This window comes from Heterocephalus glaber, unplaced genomic scaffold (assembly GCF_053883595.1).
Source record: "Heterocephalus glaber isolate CG9 unplaced genomic scaffold, H.glaber_assembly_v1.0 deba00001497, whole genome shotgun sequence".
Taxonomy (NCBI): domain Eukaryota; kingdom Metazoa; phylum Chordata; class Mammalia; order Rodentia; family Bathyergidae; genus Heterocephalus; species Heterocephalus glaber.
In genome coordinates, this window is record NW_028258320.1 from 35991151 (window position 1) to 36013668 (window position 22518).

A 22518-nucleotide genomic window follows, 5' to 3' on the forward strand; every position below is an offset into this window, starting at 1 on the left:
CCTTGTGGGGAGTTGGTATGTGTGCATAACACAGCTTAATTCTCTTTGTACCCCTCTCCTGCTGCCTCCCTCCCTCTCCCTCCATCTCTTGATCCTTTCCTCACTGAGAAAAATCTACCTCCCTGCTTCCTATTATCTATCTTTCATTTTGCTCTTTACTTATACTTTGTATTTCTAGAGGAAACAAATGATTCAGCATGTTTTAACAACATGACTGTAATTTATATTGAATTAAAAACACCTGTAAGAATGTATCAGAAGGGGTCAATCAACATAGTACCCTAAAAATGCAGGCTATATTATGTGACTAGAGCATGTGGTTTTACGTAAAAAGCACAAGATTTCCTCTCATTGTCGTATGGCATATTTCTACAGTCTTTGTGTTACTTCCTGCCTGATCAGTAGATGGCACTGTAGATTTAGTGTAGGGAAAATTCCATTGAGTAAGATTTTACTCTAGGGTGAATATCTTGCTGTTCTCTCTCTCTCTCCCTCCCCCCCCCTCCAGGGCAATCTGTGTATTTTGATAGAATCAGATATGGGGTCAGGTAGTGCAAGGCAAAGTTTTCTGCCCCTCCTGGAAATTTTATTCATAAATCATTCCAAACCCTTGAAAATGGGCATTTATAGAATTCCACACATAAGAGGGCAAAACCAGACCACCATTTGGCCTCTCACACAGACCATCTGTTAAATGGTATTTCCTAAAATTCTACAATTATAAATAACATATGGACCTTGAAAGATTAAAATTCACAATATTGAGGGCTCGTGTTAGATTTCTGGACAGAAAAGGGAAAGGGGGCCAAGGAGGCAACTTCATCTGGTTTCAGAGGATGTCAGTGTTTATCAAACTGAAGTCTTTTTAAGAATTCAATAATTATCTTTAAAAATTTCATAATGTTAAAAAGTCAGGCACCATGAACTAGCACAAATAATCAACAAGTGGGATCTCTTCTTACTGAAAAGCTTCTGCACAGCAAGAGAAACCACCAGCAGTGTGAAGAGACAATCCACAATGTGGGAAAATATTTTCACCAGCTGTCCCTCAGACAAAGGTCTACTATCTTGAATCTATAAAGAACTTAAGAAAATCAGACCTCTCAAATTTAAAGACCCAATCCAAAAATGGGCATCTGAAATGAACAGAGACAAAGAAGTAGAAATAGCAAATAAACATATGAAAAAATGTTCAAAATCACTGGTCATTTGAGAGTTTGAGAGATGCAAATGAAAACAACACTGAGATTCCACCTCACCCCAGAAAGAATGGCTGCTATCAAGAAAGCAACCAATAACAAATGCTGGCAGGGCTGTGGGGAAAGAGGAACACTGCTCCACTGTTGGTGGGGGTGTAGACTGGTGCAACCACTGTGGAAATCAGTATGGAGATACCTCAAAGAACTAGGACTGGAAGTCCCATTTGACCCTGCTATTCCACTGCTGGGGATCTTCCCAAAAGAATTAAAAGAATCATACCACAGTGATATATGTGCACCCATGTTAATAGCAGCACAGTTTGTAATAGCTAAAACTTGGAAACAGCCCAAATGCCCATCAACTGGAAACTGGATAAAGAAAATGTGGTTTTTTAATAAAATGGAGTACTACTCAGCCATAAAAAATGAGAAATTAGAGACATTTATAGCTAAATGGATGCACATTGAGGCAATACTTTTAAGTGAAATAAATAGGACACACATGTAAATATTGAATAGTTTCTCTGGTGTGAGAAACTGAAAGTGTAAATAAGGACTAAAATGTATAATAGGTAATGTGAAATAGGAAGAAAAGGGGCAAAGGAGAAGGGGAAGTGGGAGGGGTAGGGGAAAGGATAGAAGGGAATGGAATTAATATGAGAAAATGAAAAAATGAAAGCAAAGTCTTTGTAGTTAGGGAGGGATGGAGGGGTTGAAGGGAGGACAGGGGAAGGGGGAAAAATAAGAACCAAGAGAGTATGTAAAGGTGCAAATTTCCAGTGATGAATGTCATTATATTGTATACCTAAAATGTACCAATAAAAGGATATACAGTTATTTTTTAAAAGTCAGGCATGGAAATGCATGTCTGCAATCCCAGCATTCAGGAGGCTGAGACAAGAGGATCACCATAATCTCAAGGCAGCCTAAGCTACAAAGCAAGTTCCAGGACATTGTGGAATACATAGCAAGAAACTATCTCAATAAAAACCAAAACCATGTATTTTATTATAGGGAATAACTTAAAATATTTATATAAGTGTACTATGTGCTATCCTGGATACATAATATGTGCCAGGCACTTTTTTTTTTAAACCCAACCACTCTTTTTATTTTACAAGTAATTGGACACAAAAGTATAGAGGTCAATATTCACTTACAAAAATAAGTTTGGTCATTTGTCATAAATACTCTGCAGTTGTAATAGTAAATTCATTTTCCCATCTCCCCATCCTTCAGGGTTCTGCTTCTCAGAAAGCTCTGCAGAGGTAGGTCTGCTCCAGATTCTTACTCTTTTTCTTTTTCTTTTCTTTTCCAAAACAGGTGATTTTGTGTCTTGTGCTTTTTTCTTTTTCTTCAAACAACTAAGAGGATTGGGGCCACTTATTTTCTTGCGTTTTTTTCTTCTTCTCTGCTCAGGATTTTTCATTAAACCCTGTTCTTCTTTGAGTTGCTTTATGCTTTCTTTCTCATGCACTGAGACAAGCTGACCCAACTCCACTGCTTTAACAAAGGCGATTGTTTTCGGAGACGGTCTGTCCAAGACTATAGTGTTCTGAATAATAAACATGAGAGGAATTCCAGCCTTTTTCTTTACTTTCACAGATAAATTCTGATCCTGTGTTGCCACTAAATAATGGTGAGGATTTCCCTCTTCAACCATGGAAAGCAGACAGTCTGATCCACTCACTGCATTCTTGAAATGGGGACAGTTTCGAACTTGGCTTTTTTGTGCAATTAGTTTTGCCCCATATAAGTCTTTTCCCAACGTTTCTAACTCCTTTAATACACATCTGGTAGTGCACAGCTGAGCCTCCCCCATCAGGCAGCGGGGCAGCTGCTCCCGCAGCCGAACGTGGCCCCGCAGCGCCGCCTGACAGAAAGTGCTGTCCAGGAGAATCTGGTATGGCTCCCGGACTCCAAAATTGTTGCTAAAGAAGCCAAGATGCTTCTTGGCGTGTTTCTGCCTAGTGATCTTCATTCTTGGTTAGGTGGACCGAGGCCACCGGGCCAGGAAGTGGCGCCACGGCCCTACCTATTCTTTGATACTCGCGGCGCCGGCTACTCCCGGCCAGGCACTTTGATAACTATTTAACATATACATTTCATTAATCATCACAACCAGGACATAAAATAATAAGTATCTCATATTGGGGAGGAAAAAAAAGCACAGAATGCTTATGAACTTGACCAAGAATCCACAGCTGATAACCGATGAGGATGGGATTCATACTCAAGCCATGCAGCTCCCAGGTCCTCCTTGGTAATCACCGTGCTGCACTATCCCTTCAAGTATTGGTAGAGCAGTAGCAGTATTACTTTGTCACAGGTTACTGAGAAAAGAAATAAGGTGAGCTTCACGTAATCGATGCTTTGTATAATAAAACGACCAGTTGGTGCTCCAGCACCTGCTAAATATGAACTTTGCAATAGGATGGAGAAGACCAATGATTAGAAGTGAGTCATCACAATGAAGTACAGGATAGACGGGCAGACTCAAAACATTACAAGAGTAATCAGATCCATAATCAAATTATAACTGGTAATTGAATTTCAGCAATACAGTATCATGCATCCCACTTAATAATTGTTATTATTTCAGTCTTTCTGGTTTGTGGGTTTTTTAGTGTACTTAACATTTTTAAATTTATTTACTTTTTATACTTAAAAAATAGTAAGTAAAACAAATTTATACCTGATTTTGTTTCCATAGATTTAACTAATATTTAATAAGAAATTATAAGTGATGTTGGGATTCATCAGGACTGTTTTTTCCTTTTAACTCTCATTCATTTATCTCTCAAGCTTGAAAAACACTAATGTAGGCTAAGGACAGGAATGCACAGTAGGGCCCCCCACCTCGTTCACAGTATCTAGCACTGGTAGGATTTAGAGCCCAAAGCCTCAGTTTTTCCTGGACTGCTCTTGAGTTCTCTGCCTAGCTCTGCCACACGTTTTCACATCCAGAGACATGCTGCCTAACTTGTTCCTAGAGCTACACATCACAGGTGACCAAACTTTGTAATGAACAGACTTGTGTTTGGAAGGCAGAACTTCCACCTCAAAGATGCACCCAAGTCTGGACAGATTTACTTCTCACTGCTGTGGAAAACTAAGGAGCCTTCTCACTCCTCCATAGAAAAAGGCACCAAAAAATGTCACAGAAATTATAGCAATTTTCCCTGTTCCTGGTGCCTGCTTGGACAAAGAGGCTTTGGACAAAGAGATGATATACATATTCATTCATTTAAGATGTAGTTATTAATTAGGCCATATTTAGACAGTGGAATTACAATGGTGAACACAATAGACAATTCCATAGTTCAATTTCATATGGAGATAATTGCTGGGAGGAAATAATACAAACCAAAGATGAAATGGGAGGGAGCTGTTTTATATTTGGGTGGTCAAGTAAGGTGCCTCTGATCAGAGGACATTCACTAAATGATAAGGAGACAGCAAGGCAAATTTTGGAAAGAGCACACCACCTAGAGGAAATAATCAATGCAAAAAGAAAAATGTTATTGACAAAACAACTGAAATTTTAAAGTATTGTAAGATACTATTTTGTACAACCTGTCATAGAGTAATAACCTAGGGAAAAAATTTCTTAGGCAATCAGTAAAAATGGATAGTTTAAATAGGCGAATATTTATAGAAGAAGTGAGAATTATGACTAAAGAGCTTCCCCCAAAATAGGAAATAAAATAGAAATCTTGAAACCTAGATGGTTCCACATGGGAAGTCTATGAAATGTACAAAGATCAGATAATCCTAAAGATACTTAAAATCTTACAAAGTATAGAAAAACAAGAAAGGTTTCAAATATTCAAAATTCTTTCTATTAAATGAATGTAATACTGATACTAATACTTGACAAATATTGCAAACACACATGCAAAACACAACACAGACTTACTTATGAAAACTGTTGTGGAAATCTTAAATATTGGAGGATCTAATTTATCACTGTATTTTAAAATAGGGTTTATTCAGGAATGCCAACAATAGCTCAATATTAGAAAACCCATTATAAGAAATGTCATATTAAAAGACATAAGGAGGAAAAACTGTATAATCACCCATGGATGTCAAGATGATACTTGTCAGAAAAATGCCAATTCATGTTAAGAATACTCAGTAAAATAAGAATTGGTGGACCGGGAATACAGCTCAGTGGCACAGTGCCTGCCTGGCAAGAGCAAGGCCCTGAGTTCAATACCTGGTACCCCCCCCAAAAAAATTGCTGCATAGTCCTTTAGTATTACAATTATGTATGCCTCAGCCATAACCCAGGAAACTTTAAAATGAGGAACTTTAAAATTAAAGGAAAAATTAAAGGAAACTTTAAAGTGAGGTCATAATGATATGTATTTCTAATAGTCTTAATATCATATTGTAGATTTTTACACAGTTAGATAAGATAAAGCAATTAGAAAGATGAACAAGAACTATGAAGGAAAATATAGACCTATCACTATTTGGAAATGATATGGGTATACAGAATCCACCAAAAAAATGTATACACATTTCTGCAGTTTGACATGCTAATAAATAAATGTCTGGAAGCTAATAGTGACCACTTTGAGCACCCCTTGTAATTGTAGAAACCAAAGGTAGCTTGTATTAATCTCATGATGTCTCAGTAAATTTAGTATTAAAATATTTACACAAGTTTTTCTTTTCCTGATGTATACATTTTTTGGTGGACTCTATATTTAGAAGGCCCACAATAATCACTGGAAACTACTACAAACCATAAGAAAATTAAGGAAGGTAAGATAAATAGCATACAATAAATCAATAGCTTTTACATATACCAACAATAACCTGTTAAAAGATATAATGAAAAATAAAAGAATAATAGCAACAAGTAAAAAAGCTAACCATAAACCTAGCAAGAAATGTACAAAACTCATATGAAGAAAACCACAAAACACTACTAAAACAATCGAGTCACTTAAATAAAAATTCTTGGCTAGAAGGACTCAGCATCATAAAGATTTTGATTCTTTCCAAGTTTATTTATAAAAAAAATGAATAACAATAAAATACCCTTAACTTTATTCGGAAGCTTAAATCAGTCAGTTATAGAGTTCATATAGATGAAAAACTAAGCCTGAATAACCGGGAATATACTAAAAAGAAAAGCAATGAAATGAAAAGATACCCCTAGCTGACTTTAAAGCATACTATGTGTCTCTATATTTAAAATTGCGCTATTATAGCATTTAAAAAGCTGAGAAATGAAAGAGAATATCTAGAATAGATATTCAGAATAGGACAGAATATCTAGAAACAAACTGAAATGCATTAAAAATGTAGTTAGTATTCAGTAAGGACAGAATCTCAAATCAGTGAAGAAAATACTACTTATGTTAGTAATAGACCAATTGAGTCATCTACAAAAAGATGGAACACTGTATGATTCCATAAGCACTAGAGAAAATATAAGTAAATCTCTTTATAACTTAAAAGAAGATAAAATTTTCTTTACTGTTTCTCAAAGTCCAGGCTACATAGTCAATAAAAAATTAAAATTTTGCATAGAAAAAACTGCTACAAGCAAAATCAAAAACAAATGTCAAAGTGGAAAAAATGTAGTAAAAATTACTAACATTTATTTTTTACTCAGAATCTTATAGCTCACCTAGGACTCTTATCTCAGAGTTATATTGGCAAAACAAATATAAATGATTTGTAATAGCAAAAGTCTGGAACAACACAAATATTTAACAAGAGAGGACTGATTAATACACTATGTTGCAAGTACCAACTACAGTAACAGGAACCTTCAGGAAACAATAAGAAAAATATCAGTGTTTGTGTGTGTGTGTGTGTGTGTGTGTGTGTGTGTGTCTGTGTCTGTGTGTGTGTGTGTGTGTGTGTTACTGGTACTGAACCTAGAGCCTTGTACTATACCACTAAGCTACTTCCCTGGCCCTTTTCTTTCTTTTCATTTTGAGACAATCTTACTAAGTTGCCCAAGGTAGCCCTGAACTTGTGATCCTCCTGCCTCAGCCTCTTGAGTATCTGAGATTACATTGCTATGCCTCCATGCCTGGCAGAAAAAATATCTATATACATCATTCATGACATAACGTTTTGGTCAACAACAGGCTACATATATGATGATAGTGGTACCATAAGATCAAAATGGAGCTAAAAATGTCCTATCATCTAGTGAGATCATATCTGTCATAATCTTCTAGCAAAATACATTTCTCATATTTGGGGTGATGTTGGAATAAGCAAATGTACTAGTTGTACAAAAGTATAGCACATAAAATTACATGTAGTACATAATACTCAGTAGTGATGATGAACAACTATGTTCCTGGTTTATGTATACTGTACTTTGTGTCATTATTTCAGAGTGTACACCACTTACTATAAAGGTTTAAAACAGTTTACCACCAGCAGCTTCATAGATCACATGCTCACCTCATCTCTCAATGTCATCATTTTTTTGTTTGCTTGATTTAACCTTGTGTTTACTGTGGCCCTGAGATGAATAGACAATTTTATACATTATATATCATTGTATATGTCGTGTCATATAGCTTAGGTGTATAATAAGTTTTATCATCTAGGTTTGTGTAAGTACAGTGTACTATAATGGCCCTACAACAAGGATACTTAATCCAAAAATAAATTAATGCCTCTGAATACTGGAAGATTTCTTTTCAATAGAGTCTGTAAAGAAGTCTCTATTCATAAAACCGTGTTCTGAAAATATTCACCTATTTAAATGTGAAGTGAGTTATTTACAAGAAGAAAAAATTCAATTACTACATTTTGCAAAATGTTTATAAATATGGATATAAACATCTTCTACCTTAATTTAAAACTAGGCCCACCAAATGTTTTAGGTTCATCATCATTCCTTTCTGGCTTTACCTCTATATAAACAGAAAGATGGACTATGAACTGACATTTTCCTTATTTGTAGCAAAGTTTATGTTTGTGTAATATAGTAGAGAGGCAGAAGACCAACTCAGTTAAATTGCACCTGAAAATAAACATACATGTTATATTTGTCATAATTTTGTCTTCTTATAAATATGTAGTACATATTCATAGTCTTGCCCATAATTCATAAAAGATCAATTCCCAAAATTATTCAATGTTTATCCTATATAAAATTTTAGTTGAAGCTGTATCTCAACTGATTTATTTGGCTTTTCATGATATGCAAATTTACTTCAAATTTTACTATAATCTTGGACAGTGAAAGATGACACTCAAAAGTAACCAATGATAGGTGTGAGATCAGTTGCCCCAAAATTGCCATATGATCCAGGAAAGTAAAGGACACACACACAATTACTATAGCCTCTGCCTATAAGGCACCCAAGAATCTCTTTTGGCTGGTGCCTAAATTTGAGGAAACTAGTCCATTTTCCAGTATATTAGTTTGCTAGTTCAAAGTGCCACAAATTATGTGGATTAAATAGACTGCCATAACAAAATACCACAGAGTTGGTGGCATCACAGAAATGTGTTGTCTCACAGTTTTGGAGGTTGGAAGTCCAAGGTCAAAGTGTTAGCAGGGATGATTTCTTCTGAGATTGGTAAGAGAGCGTCTGTCCCATGCCTACCACTGGTGATTTCTAGTGGTTTACTAGGCATCTTTGCTTGTAGGGACATTCTAATCATTGTCTTCAGGTTCGCATTTCATTCTCCTTAGGTACATCTCTTTAAAAGACAATCTATTTATAAAGACACTGGTGTATTGGATTAGGTGCCCATGCCAATCCAATCTATTCTCTCAACTAATTACACCGGCGACTGCTTTATTTCTTAATAAAGTCACATGCTGAGGCACTGGGGGTTAGGACTTCAATATAGTTTGGGGGGAATAACATAATTCATTCCATAAAAGAAAGTCAAAAAACAAAAAGAGATCACTACCCCATTTTCTACAAGTCAGCTAGTAAAGATCAACTTTCTGATTTTATACAAATATGTTAATATTTGAACTGACCACCAAAGAAAATACCTAAATGATAGCAGTCATAGGGTATATTAACTAGAATATGGATTCCAGCTTCTCTAACAATGAAATGTTATTGTTATGGTTTAGATCTAAAAAGTTTCTCAAAATATGTATGTGTGTGGATGGTGATCAGATTGTGGGGGTGCTATACTCACAAGTGGATTAATCCACTGACGAATCTGTAGCTGAATGTGCTGTTAGGAAGTGGGGACTGTTTGAGAGGTGCAGCTCAGAGGGGCATGACCGAAAAGGATATATTTCCCTTCTCAGCTTCTTTCTTTCTCTGCTTCCTGGCTGTCATGATGAGAGCAGCTTTCCTCCACAGTCTTCCACCATTCCCTTTCTGCCTTGGAGCCAGCTGACCATGAAATGAAAACCTGAGCCAAAACAAATCACTCTTCCTTTAAATTGTGGATGTTGGGTATTGTGTCCTAGCAACAAGGAAAGTAACTAACAATTACCATGAAAAATGAGATGGAAGTTAGTTTTACCTTCAGTTAAGCATCTGAGACTAAGAATTCAATGAATGATTTGACAAAAAACTATTAGGAACCCAGACATCTTTTGTATCATAATCTTCAACATGAAGCTTCCATTTCTGGGCTCAAGCGGCTGTTCAAGCTTTTTCCATCATGTTCATTTTCACATTTATTAGGGAATTCAGACAGTGGAGTGTATACCTATACCTTTTGAGAGGACAAGTGAGAAGTAAAACACATCACTTCTCTCATCCCATTGAATAGAACTTAACTAAATGGCTGTATCCAGCTTTCAAGATGAAGACTTGGGCTATACCTAGGCTTGGAAACGCAGTCCTACGACTGATTAAAACTATCACTATTGAACAGTGGGAGAGCAGACATGTGACCTCTAATAGTCCCTCCTACATCCAATTTCTACTACAACTCCAAACTAGAATATTAACTCAATTCTTTGCAAACTCCTCCCACTCTTATGAAATTCCTTGCATTCAAGTTCCAAAGGCTTAATCCAATCAAGATTTCTTGAAGTTTCTCTGCCATTCCAGTCTCTTTTTCTTCTCCTTATATAACCTACTCCTAACAAAATCATCAATTTCTTTTATTTCAACCATTTGTTTGAAGTTGATGCTTTCCATGTCTTTTACCTTTTGTCCTACTTCCTTTCTAATGCCTCACTCCATATCTTCCAATGTGTGCAGAACTTTAATAGCTACATGTTTTGTCAAAGTCTCAGACATCCAAAGCTAGATTTACCACTGTGTCTTTAAAATCTGCTTCATTTTACCCTAGCTCTTGTTTATACTGTTATTATCACCCAAAATATGTTTTAGGATTTTCATTGTTTTTGAACAGTCTTCCTCTCACTCCCTATCCAGTCAATCAGTAAATTGTGCCCATTTTAATTCTAGTTTTATGCACCCATCCCCTTCTGGTCTATTCCTAAAGCCATTGTTCTGGTTCTGGTTCCAGCTTGCACTACTGCTCAGTTTAGATGACTCTACTGTTCTCTTCCCATTCTGATTCTTTCTATACTAGAACCAGAAATGTTAAAGCACAATTTTTAAAAAGATTAGGGAAGGCAAAGTGTCATTGGGACCAGTCATGATTCAGTTTTCAATAGAAGAAATTTTTTATTACTTATGATTTTCAAAATACTTACATGCATCATCTCACATATCAACTAATTCAATTAACGGGTAAGTAAATTAAGTGCCTCTATATAACCCACATTGTGCCAACATCTTTACCTTATTTTAATCTCACATTCTAAAATGTTAAGTATGATTATCAATTATCATTCTCTTTTTAGACATTAAGAAATTGAGATGAAGTAACTGGGGCATTACAAAATTAATTTATTTGTGGTCTAACACATTAAATGATGGGACTAAGATTTGAACTAATTAATTTCTGGAATACCTTCTCTTAACTATTAACTCCATAGAAATCAAAGAAAGTCTTTAACACTATCACCATTTCATACACCTAGGAGGATGAATAACCTTCTTAGAATAACAGCCATAAATCAATCTAAAGATTACATTCTAAAACCCATATTTTTTTCTTCTACTTTATACCCGTTTATATCCTATGGTTCCAAGATATCCCTCTGTTAATCCCTGTGAGATTATCTCGTATTTTTGAATGACTGAGGATAAGAGAAACTCATAAAAGATTAGCAATGAGTCAGCACAACACCATCACAGTTTTGGAAAGACATCCAAAGTGTATACTGTCCTCATGATGGTGACATCAACTTTTTCAAATCATACGTGCTAATTTCTTGAAGTAACACCATGCAGATGTCTTTCTCTGCATTACCATCCCAGGCCACTGGCCATGTAGGGGATATCATACATCCCTGTTGGACTTTGTTCTAAGCTTGCAATTGCCAGGATATTAAATTCTCACATTCAGCTAGCTTCTCCAGTATGGAGTAAAAGATGAATCTGTTATATTAAATAAGGAAACTATAATAAAACAGAGGATATGCCAAGTAAATGTGCCCAGATTCCTGGTCCAGGCAGTGGGTTGGTAGATCTCTTCTTCTCTAGCTAGTATTAAGCCAATATCAAGAGGCTTCTACTTTGCTCATTATCCTAAAACAAAATCAACAGAGCCTAGGTCTCTAATAACTTGGCATTGTGAGTTTATGTGGATGGCTCAGTTTTATAAATATTTTTAGGGGTAGGTAGAAGCTCTGCACCTCATTTCAAATGAGAAAGTAGTCTTCACTGGCTGTACTTGCCACCTACCAATAGTGGGTATAAAAATGCAAAAAAAGAGCCGGGGATTTAGCTCAGTGGTGCCACAGCCTGCCTCACAAGCGCAAGGTCCTGAGTCGGAGCCCCAGTACCAAAAAAAATGCAAAAATAAATCATACATTTGGAAATATGAGATAGACAGAAGTAAATGAAGTCTTTTAATAAATTCAGTTCAAAGAGACAGGCTTCTAATCTATGGGGCTCCAATATCAACGGAAACTGAGAACCAAAAGCAGTTTCCTTGGTTATAAAAGAAGTGTTGAATTAGTAAAGCAAAGGACAAACACACTCAAGGACATTTATGCTATAGGTGGACAATCTCAAGGGGGAAAATGCTAATACAAATATAAAACAGTATTGCTACTTATGAATGCAAATTCAGTGCTATGTCTGACCACTCTTTCTTTGTACTCTATAGACCTGAGAAACTACTTGATATGCCTCTACTTGGAACAGCCTACTTATCTTGTACACATGCATGAACACACATGAACAAACACACATACACACAATATTCCTCTTCTTCTGGCTAACTTCTGCCTATATTTTAGGTCTTAATTTCCATGTTATTTCTTCATAAAAACTACTGTCACTCCATCTCTGAGACTCTGAACTAGTCTAGCAATATGGTTCACTCTGTACAGTAATTGCCTGTTTACCTGTCTGCTTTGCACATTAAACTCTAAGTTGTGCCAGATGGCATGAACTATCTATGATTTCATCATTGTTTTATCTTAGGGCTTAGCATAATGGCAGCCATAAAGTGCACAAGTTCTCAGTATATACTTGCTAAAGAAATGCATACATTTTACAATATAGTTGCAATTCCTTTTTATCATCATGGTTCAAACGTATGTTCTTTTCTAAAATATATTTCCTAGGGTAATTAGTTCCAGTTATTTCAAAGAGAAATTAAGTCAGGCATGCAGATATTATCACGTGCCTATTGTGGTAACACACAGGGCTGATCAAGATGAAATGTGAAGTAACGTAGCAGCTTCAAGAGCAGGCGCATGATTCTTGGTGTCCACTGTCCCCAATTGTGGAAGCAAGTTTTAAATGGGACAGTCTACTAGAATGAGTCCCTGAGTGATATGTGGAATAGATCCTCCTGCTGTTCTCAATAGATTAAGAAATAAACCTCAAAGCTTGCAGCATAACTAATCTATCTTGACCAGAACACTTTATAACACCTACTTGATCCATCTCTTCCTTCTTGCTCTCAGAACTTGACTCCTCTCTACGGAAGTAGAAAAAGACAAATGTTCTCTTTCCAAGCCTCCTTTCCAGCTAAGATTTGCCATGTGTCACAGTTCTGGACAAAGAAATGAAAAAGAAATTTTACTTGTGCTCCCATTAAATATTTCCACCTTCCAAAATGAAGTTCTGCAAGAACCTTCCTCCCCTATTTTTCCTCTGCGTGCAACTTCATGAAGCTATCTTCTGACTGAGGTCTAGGAATTAAAGACAATATATTAAGAAAAACATGAATGACATCACCAAATGGTATACCAAATTTGAATTTAACACCTCAAGACCTACTATTACATGAGATTGCAAATATCTGTACTGTTTGGGCAACTGTTGAACAGGAATATTTTGTGACTTACAATTAAATGCATCCTAACTAATTGTGTGAGGAATGTGTGAGCTTTCCTCTCTGGCATCCTATCAACCTGAACTTCCAAAAACCAGGATAAGCCATCAAGACATGGTTGGATACCTGGAAATCACAAACATCATTTGGAAGCACTAAAGAAAAAGAGATCATCTAGTGATGAAATTCTTTGGCTAAAGATAAAAACTGTGCTAAATTCAGAAAATGACACTGTTCTTGCTTATATTGGAAGAGAAGCATAAGAGGGGAGATTTGAAAAGGATATTCACAAGTAAATTCCTTCTTGGTTTCTTTTTCAGAATTAAGTCACAAAACAATTTTATAATTATCTACTCTACTAGGAAACTCACTTGCAAAAATAGTACAAAAAATGTCAACTATATTTGTTTTACCATATTTGTATATCTTCAGAGGTTGGGAAATAATTGATGAAGAAGCATCTCTACTATGCTTCAGTGTTTTTTTACAGGAGTTATTTATTTGTATCACTCTCCAATCTTATGTACATGTAATCTACTAGCTGTTTTAATTTTTTAAAACTATTCATCTATATTACCTCTCATTAGAAAATACTTTCCCAAGTATAATTCTTAACTTATTATTAAATATTCTATTGAATATTGACAATTTTGCAGAGCACTCATCAAAAAATACAGACTTGGAAGAGAAATCATTCAGTGCTTTTTGAAGTAGTGATAGTATTCTGAAAATGAAGCAGGATGCAACAAATAAAACACGCTTTGACGTGAGAAACAAAATCTCCAAAACAATTCTCCCATCAACCCACACCACCATGTGTGCACATTCTTTACCATTTTTAGGAGTTTCCTCTACCTGATTTAACACTGGTGGGCCATTCCCAATAGCAGCCATAGGCACAGACTGGATCTATGTTTTTAGGTTAACAGACCAAATCACATACTTGATGAAGTTATTTTATGCTTGGGTGAATAACTATGGTACCTATAATGCAGGAATTCAGATTTACTTTTATACACTGAAAAAGTAGAATGGCATGGGCTGAAAGAAATGACAGCAAATGAGAAAATAAGTTTCTGTGGGTTATTTGAGACGAAGAGTCTAGGTCTACAGAAGGTTGAAGGAAAGAGGTTCACTAGGAAATACAATGAATACCTTAGTACGGTTGCCAGCGAGCAACAGAGAATCTCAGGCAGACTTCCTGAGGAAGCTTCAATGGAAGGAAAGGAGATGACAGAAATGATTCACTGGACTGGGTGTGGTTCAGTAGTAGAGCATCTGCCTAACATGGATGAGGACTTGTGTTCAATCCCCATAACCACAAAAAAAAAAAAAAAAAAGTGAAAGCCATTCATAAATTCTTCTGAGTGGTGAGAAACAGTTTTTAAAACCCTAATATCATTTGTTATGATTTGCGGGGAGGAGTTGAAGTCAACTGATTGCAGAAACATTTGCTCTTTTAGGTCCCTAAGCTTTGATAACAAATACAGTGATGTCATTAGGAAAAATGATCATAACCCTTGGAAATTCTGATTAGTGAATTCTTCAGCAGTTAACTTCCATAGAAACGTGCTGTGGAATAATGATTTTCCAAAGAGTGTCTCAGGTACATTCTAATTCATTTTTAAGTATAAGCCATACATAAGTGAACATTAGTGCTATCATATTAATATCATTATTATTTTCAAAACTTACAGTTTATTTTTGAAATCAAGATTGATTTTCACCTAAAATGTAAAAGCATTTACATTAATATGAGGTGAAGGGAGAAGGAAGGGGATTGAAAAGAATTAAGATATGTTATGTACATGTACCAACTCCCCATGAGGAATGTAATCATTATGCATGGCAAACATGCCAATAAAAATAAAAATTTTTAAAAAGTATAATTTAGGTTTTGGAAATTTACTTTGCACTTTGGGGGTTTCTGGTTAACTTAGATCATTTTAAATGTAATTAGTACTTTCAGACAAAAGACATTAGATTGTCATATCTAATTCACAGGGACATTAGGCTACATAGTTCATAATGTCCAAAAATAACTTTGGTAACAGTATTTACCAAATTGTCCGGAGACTTTTCCTCCCAAATTACAGTACCCAACACAGAATATGCATAACATCTGACTTCAAGATTACTGAGTTTCAAATGTTTTTCTACAATTTATACAAGGGATGATCAAAAATATGGTAAATGTTTAAATTTTAAAATATTTATTACAGTAGAAGACATACTGGCATCAATGCCTCTCAAGTACTCCCCTTTTCTTCAAACACACTTATCCCATTGTTCCTGCCACTTTCTAAACCAGTTCTAGAAGTCTTCTTTTATGTCTTTTCAAAGTGATTAAAAATACAGTGAATGCTGCTACCAAGTGCCATCCAACAGAAAGACTGGCTTGTGAAAACATTATGGTGTATCTTCATCCACCTTACCCACCAGGTCTGGCACTGTTCCACTACTGGCTCTTCCTTGAAGTCAAATTGATCATGAAAAGTAAACATTTTGAATTGATTCAGGACATCTAGGCAGCCATGACAGTACAACTAAAGGTATTCATGAAAAAAATTTCCAAAATTACTTCAGAAAGTGACAAGAATGATGGGATAACTGTGTTCAAATCAAGAGGGTGTATTTTGAGGGGCATTAACTGCAATTTGTCTTTTACTGTAATGTTTTAAATTTTAAAACACCATACTTTTCTATCACATCTCATATATTAAACTGGATATTCTCTCCTTCAAAATATTCACCTTTTTACACACATTAATCTCAAATGTGATCTCACTAATGATCAAGACCAGGCACTAGTACAGTGCTGGACATTTAAGTGTCCAGCACATATTGAATAGGTCCATGCACATGTGACCAAGTGAGTGGTAATAAAAGAACAGATGAATGAACTTTGAACCTCCACTTTGAGGACTGCTTTCCACTCAGTAAACCTCATTTTAAAATCTACATTAATGACAAAGCTTTGTGGTTTGGAGTGAATTTGATTGGCAAAAACAGTCAAAACTCATTTAGAGTAAATCTTGAGAATAAGAGATACAATCTACTAGAATAAGGACACTTAGGGAAATACAAGGCATGATCAAAATATCCCATGTCCGACTTCTCATAATTGGCAATTCCAGAAATGACAAGAAATTACTAGGCATACCAACTCCAGAGTGACTGCTTAGAAGGGTTATGCTTATTTGAATGCAGGAAAAACTGACATGCTAATTTTCTGTTTCTCTAATTGGGGTTCTACATTTATGGTAAAGTTATATAATATTTTTAAAATGCAATAGGGGAAAGTTCTATAAGTTTATTTGAATCTGAAATTCACAAAACCTCATTTTTCCAGTCTGTAAAATAAAAGATGAATCTAAACAATTTCTATAAACTTTCCAGTGATAACATTCAATAATTCTATAAATAAATAAGCTAAATATTGCTCACAAATACTTAACATTCTCACCAACATGTCAGAGGTTTTGTATTGAAGAGAATTGTCCTTTAAATAATCACAAAGCCTCAAAGGAAATCATGCTTTAGGCTGTAGACCACAAGGTGCATGGGTACTGGAGTAAGATACATGGGACACAGACACATAGAGACACACACACACACACACACACACACGCATACACCTTTCCCTCTCCCTCTGTCTCTGTCTCTCTTCCTCTCTGTCTTTCTCTTTCTCTCCTTTACACACACACACACACACACACACACACACACACACACACACGACTCTGTCCCACCAGTAAACTATCTGTCCCCAAACAGGGACAGTTATAGAAGTCCAAATGGCGATTCACACTTATGTGAAACCAGTTACATAACACGCACAGAGTAAAGCTGGACTTTAAATATCTGTCAACTTTTCACTAAGTAGTTACAACTTCAAAAGCAGAGGAAGTGCCTTCAAAGGAAAGTATAACTGCAGACTCCAGAATTTCCTGCTTCCGATTATGTCCAAAATATCTTATTCTGTAGATTCCAGGCTGGGCAGTGTCTGGAATATGCCATTGAATTGTTGCATTGCTCCAACCAAAGACACCCTTGTGCCAATAAAACCTGTTGGTAAAAAGCAAACAAATAAGAAAAATATAATTTTAGTCTTATAAATGTGTGCTTAAAAAAATGTGTGATCATTCAATGAATATTCAAGGAGTGTCTACAATAAGCAAGGTACTACTCTAGCTACTGAGGACATAGCAATGAAACAAATACAAATACCTATTTCTTTTTTTTTTGCTTAAATTCTTTTATTGGTACATTGTAGGTATATAACACAATTACATTTCTCATTGGGAACTTGTACCTTTACATGATGCATCTTGGTTCTTATTTTTTCCCCATTCCTAGCCCTCCACCCTTCCCTATTTGCAAAGACTTTATTTCCATTTTGTCCATTTCTCATCATTTTTCCTTTCCCTTCTTTCCTTTCCCCTGCCCCTCCCACTACCCCTACCCCTTCGGACCTTTTCTTCCTATTTTGCATTATCGATTATTCATTCTAATCATTGGTACATTTTAGGTATACAATACAATGACATTCATCATTGGAAATTTGCACCTTTACATAGTCTCTCTTGGTTCTTATTTTTCACCCTTGCCCAGCCCTCCCTTCAGCCCCTCCATTCCTCCCTATTTACAAAGATTTTATTCCTATTTTTCCATTTTCTCATATTAATTCCATACCCTTCTTTCCTTTCCCCTAGCCCTCCCACTTCCTTCCCCTTTGCCCCTTTTCTTCCTATTTCACATTACCTATTATACATTTTAGTCCTTATTTACACTTTCAGTTTCTCACACCAGAAAAACTATTTGATATTTATACATGTATGTCCTACTTATTTCACTTAAGAGTATTGCCTCAATGTGCATCCACTTAGATATAAATGTATCTAATTTCTCATTTCTTTATGACTGAGTAGCACTTCATTTGATTTTTTAAAAAACCACATTTTCTTTATCCAGTCTCCAGTTGATGGGTAATTGGACTGTTTCCAACTTTTAGCTATTACAAATTGTGCTGCTATGAACATGGGTGCACATATATCACTGTGGTATGATTCTTTTAATTCTTTGGGGAAGATCCCCAGCAGGGGAATATCGGGGTCAAATGGGACTTCCAGTCCTAGTTCTTTGAGGTATCTCCATACTGATTTCCACAGTGGTTGCACTAGTCTACACTCCCACCAGCAGTGGAGCAGGGTTCCTCTTTCCCCACAGCCCTGCCAGCATTTGTTATTGGTTGATTTCATGATAGCAGCCATTCTTTCTGTGGTGAGGTGGAATCTCAGCATAGTTTTCATTTGCATCTCTCAAATGACCAGTGATGTTGAACATTTTTTCATGTATTTATTTGCTATTTCTACTTCTTTGTCTGAGAAATGTCTGTTCATTTCAGATGCCCATTTTTGGATTGGGTCTTTAAATTTGGAAGGTCTGATCTTTTTAACTACTTTATAGATTCAAGATAGTAGACCTTTGTCTGAGGAAAAGCAGGTGAAGATTTTTTCCCACATTGTGGGTAGCATCTTCACACTGCTGGTGGTTTCTCTTGCTGTGCAGAAGCTTCTTAATAAGAAGAGATCCCATTTGGTGATTGTTTGTGCTAGTTCATGAGCAACTAAGGTTTTGTTCATAAAATCTTTTCCTACACCGATGTCTTCAAGAGTTCCACCTAACCTCTGTTCCAACTGGTTCAGCATTTTTATTTTAATATTTAGATCTTTAATCCATTTTGATTTTAGTTGAGTGCATGGTGAGAGATATAGGTCTAGTTTTAATCTTTGGCAAGTTGAAGCCCAATTTTTCCAGCACCATTTATTAAAGAGGCTATCTTTCCTCCAGTGAGGGTGTTTGGCTCCTTTGTCAAAGATGAGATGGCTGAGTGTCTCTGGTGTTGTTTCTGCATCTTCTAATCTGTTCCACTGGCCCTCAGGTCTGTTTCTTTGCCAGTACCATGCTGTTTTTATCACAGTAGCTTTGTAGTATAGTTGGAGGTTGGGGATTGTGATACCCCCTGCCATGTCTCTGTTACCTAGAATTGCTTTTGGTCTTCTGGGTCTCTTCTTGTTCCAAATGAATTTTTGGATTGTTTTCTCAAGGTCCGTGAAGTATGCTGCTGGGATCTCAATTGGAATTGCATTGAATCTATATAGCAGTTTTGGAAGTATGGCCATTTTCACTATATTAATCCTTGCTACCCAGGAGCAGGGGATGTCTGTCCGTTATCTGATATCATCTTCAATCCCTCTTTTCAGAGTACTATATTTTTCAGAGAAGAGGTCTTTGATTTCTTTCGTTAGGTTGATTCCTAGGTATTTCAGTTTTTTGGACACTATTGTGAAAGGAATTATTTGCCCTATTTCTCTCTCAGAGAGTCTGTCATTCATGTAGAGAGAAGCTATTGATTTTTGTGTGTTGACCTTATATCCAGCTACTTGACTGAATTTGGTTATTAACTCTAGAAGACTTTTGGTGGTGTCCTTGGAGTCTTCTATATACAGTACCATGTCATCTGCAAATAATGACAATTTGACTTCTTCATTTCCTATCTTTATACCTTTTATTTCTTTCTCTTGTCTAATTGCCATGGCTAATGTTTCCAGAACTATATTGAACATGAGTGGTGATAGTGGACATCCTTGTCTTGTTCCTGATTTTAGTATGAAGGATTTCAGTTTTTGACCATTTAGTATGATATTGGCTGTTGGTTTTTCATAGATGCTTTTATCAGTTTGAGGTAGAGACCATCTATTCCAATTTTTTGTAGGAGTTTTATCATAAACGCATGTTGGATTTTGTCAAATGCTTTTTCTGCATCTATGGAGATAATCATATGATTTTGTCCTTGGCTCTACTGATGTAGTGTATTACATTGACTGATGTGCATATGTTGAACCATCCTTGCTTCCCTGGAATGAATCCCACTTGATCAGCGTGTATGATCTTCTTCATGATCTTCTGCATTCTATTTGCCAGTATCCTATTAAGAATTTTTGCATCTATGTTCATTAGTGAGATTGGCCTATAGTTCTCCTTTCTGGTTGGGTCTTTCTCTGCTTTGGGGATTAAGGTGATGCTTGCTTCCAGGAATGAATTTGGGAGTATTGCTTCCCTTTCAATTTCATTGAAGAGTTTAAACAGTAGTGGCAGTAGTTCCTCTCTAAATGTCTTGTAGGGTTCAGCAGTGAAGCCATCAGGGCCCGGGCTTTTCTTAGGTGATAAGTTTTTAATTACATTTTCAATTTCATTGGTTGATATTGGGTTGTTCAGAATTTTTAAGTCTCCTTCGTTCAACTTTGGTAATTCATTTGTATCTAGGAATCTGTCCATTTCTTCTGTGTTGTCCATCTTATTGGCATATAGGTTCCAGAAGTAGGTATTGATGATCCTCTGGATTTCTGCTGTGTCTGTTGTAATTTCACCCTTTTCATTCCTAATTGCATGGATTTGGGCCTTTTCTTTCCTTTTTCTGATAAGGTTGGCAAAGGGTTCGTCAATTTTGTTTATTCTTTCGAAGAACCAACTCTTGGCTTCATTGGTTTTTTGTATCATTCTCTTAGTCTCCATTGCATTGATTTCTCCTCTGATCTTTATAATTTCCTCCCTTGTATGAGTTTTGGGGTTGTCCTGCTCTTCTTTTTCTAGAAGCTTGAGGTTCAGCATCAGGTTGTTTAATTGGGCTTCTTCTGTTTTCCTAATATGTGTATTCACTACTATGAATTTCCCTTGTCAGAATGCCTTGTGTCCCATAGATTCTGATACGTTGCATTGTCATTGTCATTTAATTGAAGGAACTGTCTGATTTCTTCTTTAATTTCCTCTGTGACCCATTGGTTGTTCAGAAGTGTGTTGTTCAATTTCCACGTGTTTATGAAATTTTTTGAGTTTCTTTTGCTATGGATCTCCAATTTCATCGCACTATGGTCTGATAATATATAGGGGATAACTTCAATTCCTTTGAACTTACTTAAACGTGTTCTATGTGTGAGTATGTGGTCTATTTTGGAGAATGACCCATGTGCATCTGAGAAGAATGTGTATTCTGACTTGGTGGGGTGGAAGACTCTGTAAACATCTGTAAAGTTCATTTGTTCAAAAGTTCAATTGAATTCTAGTATTTCACTACTTATTTTTAGTCTAGTTGATCTATCTATTTGTGACAGTGGGGTTTTGAGGTCCCCCACTACAATTGTATTAGTGCATACATGACTTCATGTCTGTTAGTGTTTGTTTTATATATTTGGGAGCATAGATGTTTGGTGCATAGATATTTATGATTGTCATCTCTTTCTCTTGGATTCTTCCCTTTACAAGGATGCAGTGACCTTCTTCATCTCTCTTAATCAGTGTTGGTTTGAAATCCACTTGATCTGCAAAGAGGATAACTACTCCTGCTTTTTTTCAGGTTCCCGTCACATGGAGTATTGTTTCCCACTCAGTCTATGAGTTTCTTTTTGATTTAAGTGTGTTTCTTGTATGCAGCATATTGTTGGATTTTGCTTCTTGTCCCATTCTGCCAGTCTATTTCTTTTGATTGGTGAATTGAGACCATTAACATTGATGGTTATAACTAAAATATATTGACATGTCATTGCCATGACTTTTTCTTTTTGTTGAGTTCTCCCCCTTTACATTTAATTTCTTGTCATGCCAGATGGGTTCATTCTGCTTTGCTTCCTGGGGTTGTGATCCTCAATGTCTGTTCCTAGGATATTGTGTAAAAATTTTTGGAGTGCTGGTTTGGTATTCAGGAAGTTCCTAAGGTGCTCTTTGTCAAGAAAATATCTTATTTCTCCATCAATTTTGAAAGATAGATTTGCAGGGTACATCAATCTGGATTGGAGGCTGTTTTCTTTTAGGGCTTGGAATATGTCCCTCCAAGCTCTTCTTGCCTTGAGGGTTTGTGTTGAGAAGTCTGCTGTGATTCTGATGGGCTTTCCTTTGTATGCGATTTGTTTCTTTTCTC

General features: G+C 36.1%; 1 protein-coding gene and 1 pseudogene across 6 annotated transcripts in view; both read right to left on the reverse strand.

Annotated features, from left to right (window-relative positions):
- Positions 1 to 2244: 2244 nt before the first annotated feature.
- Positions 2245 to 3328, reverse strand: LOC147825635 (rRNA-processing protein UTP23 homolog pseudogene; annotated as a pseudogene).
- Positions 3329 to 17220: 13892 nt separating this feature from the next.
- The window catches only part of Asah2 (N-acylsphingosine amidohydrolase 2), a 144641-nt gene continuing 139343 nt past the window's right edge, over positions 17221 to 22518 (reverse strand). For all 6 annotated transcript variants that reach the window (XM_021239109.2, XM_021239112.2, XM_021239110.2 and 3 more), the window contains one exon: positions 17221 to 17609. In XM_021239109.2, coding sequence (XP_021094768.1) covers positions 17420 to 17609 — 190 coding nt within the window. In that variant the 3' untranslated portion in view covers positions 17221 to 17419. The remainder of the gene's footprint in view (positions 17610 to 22518) is intronic.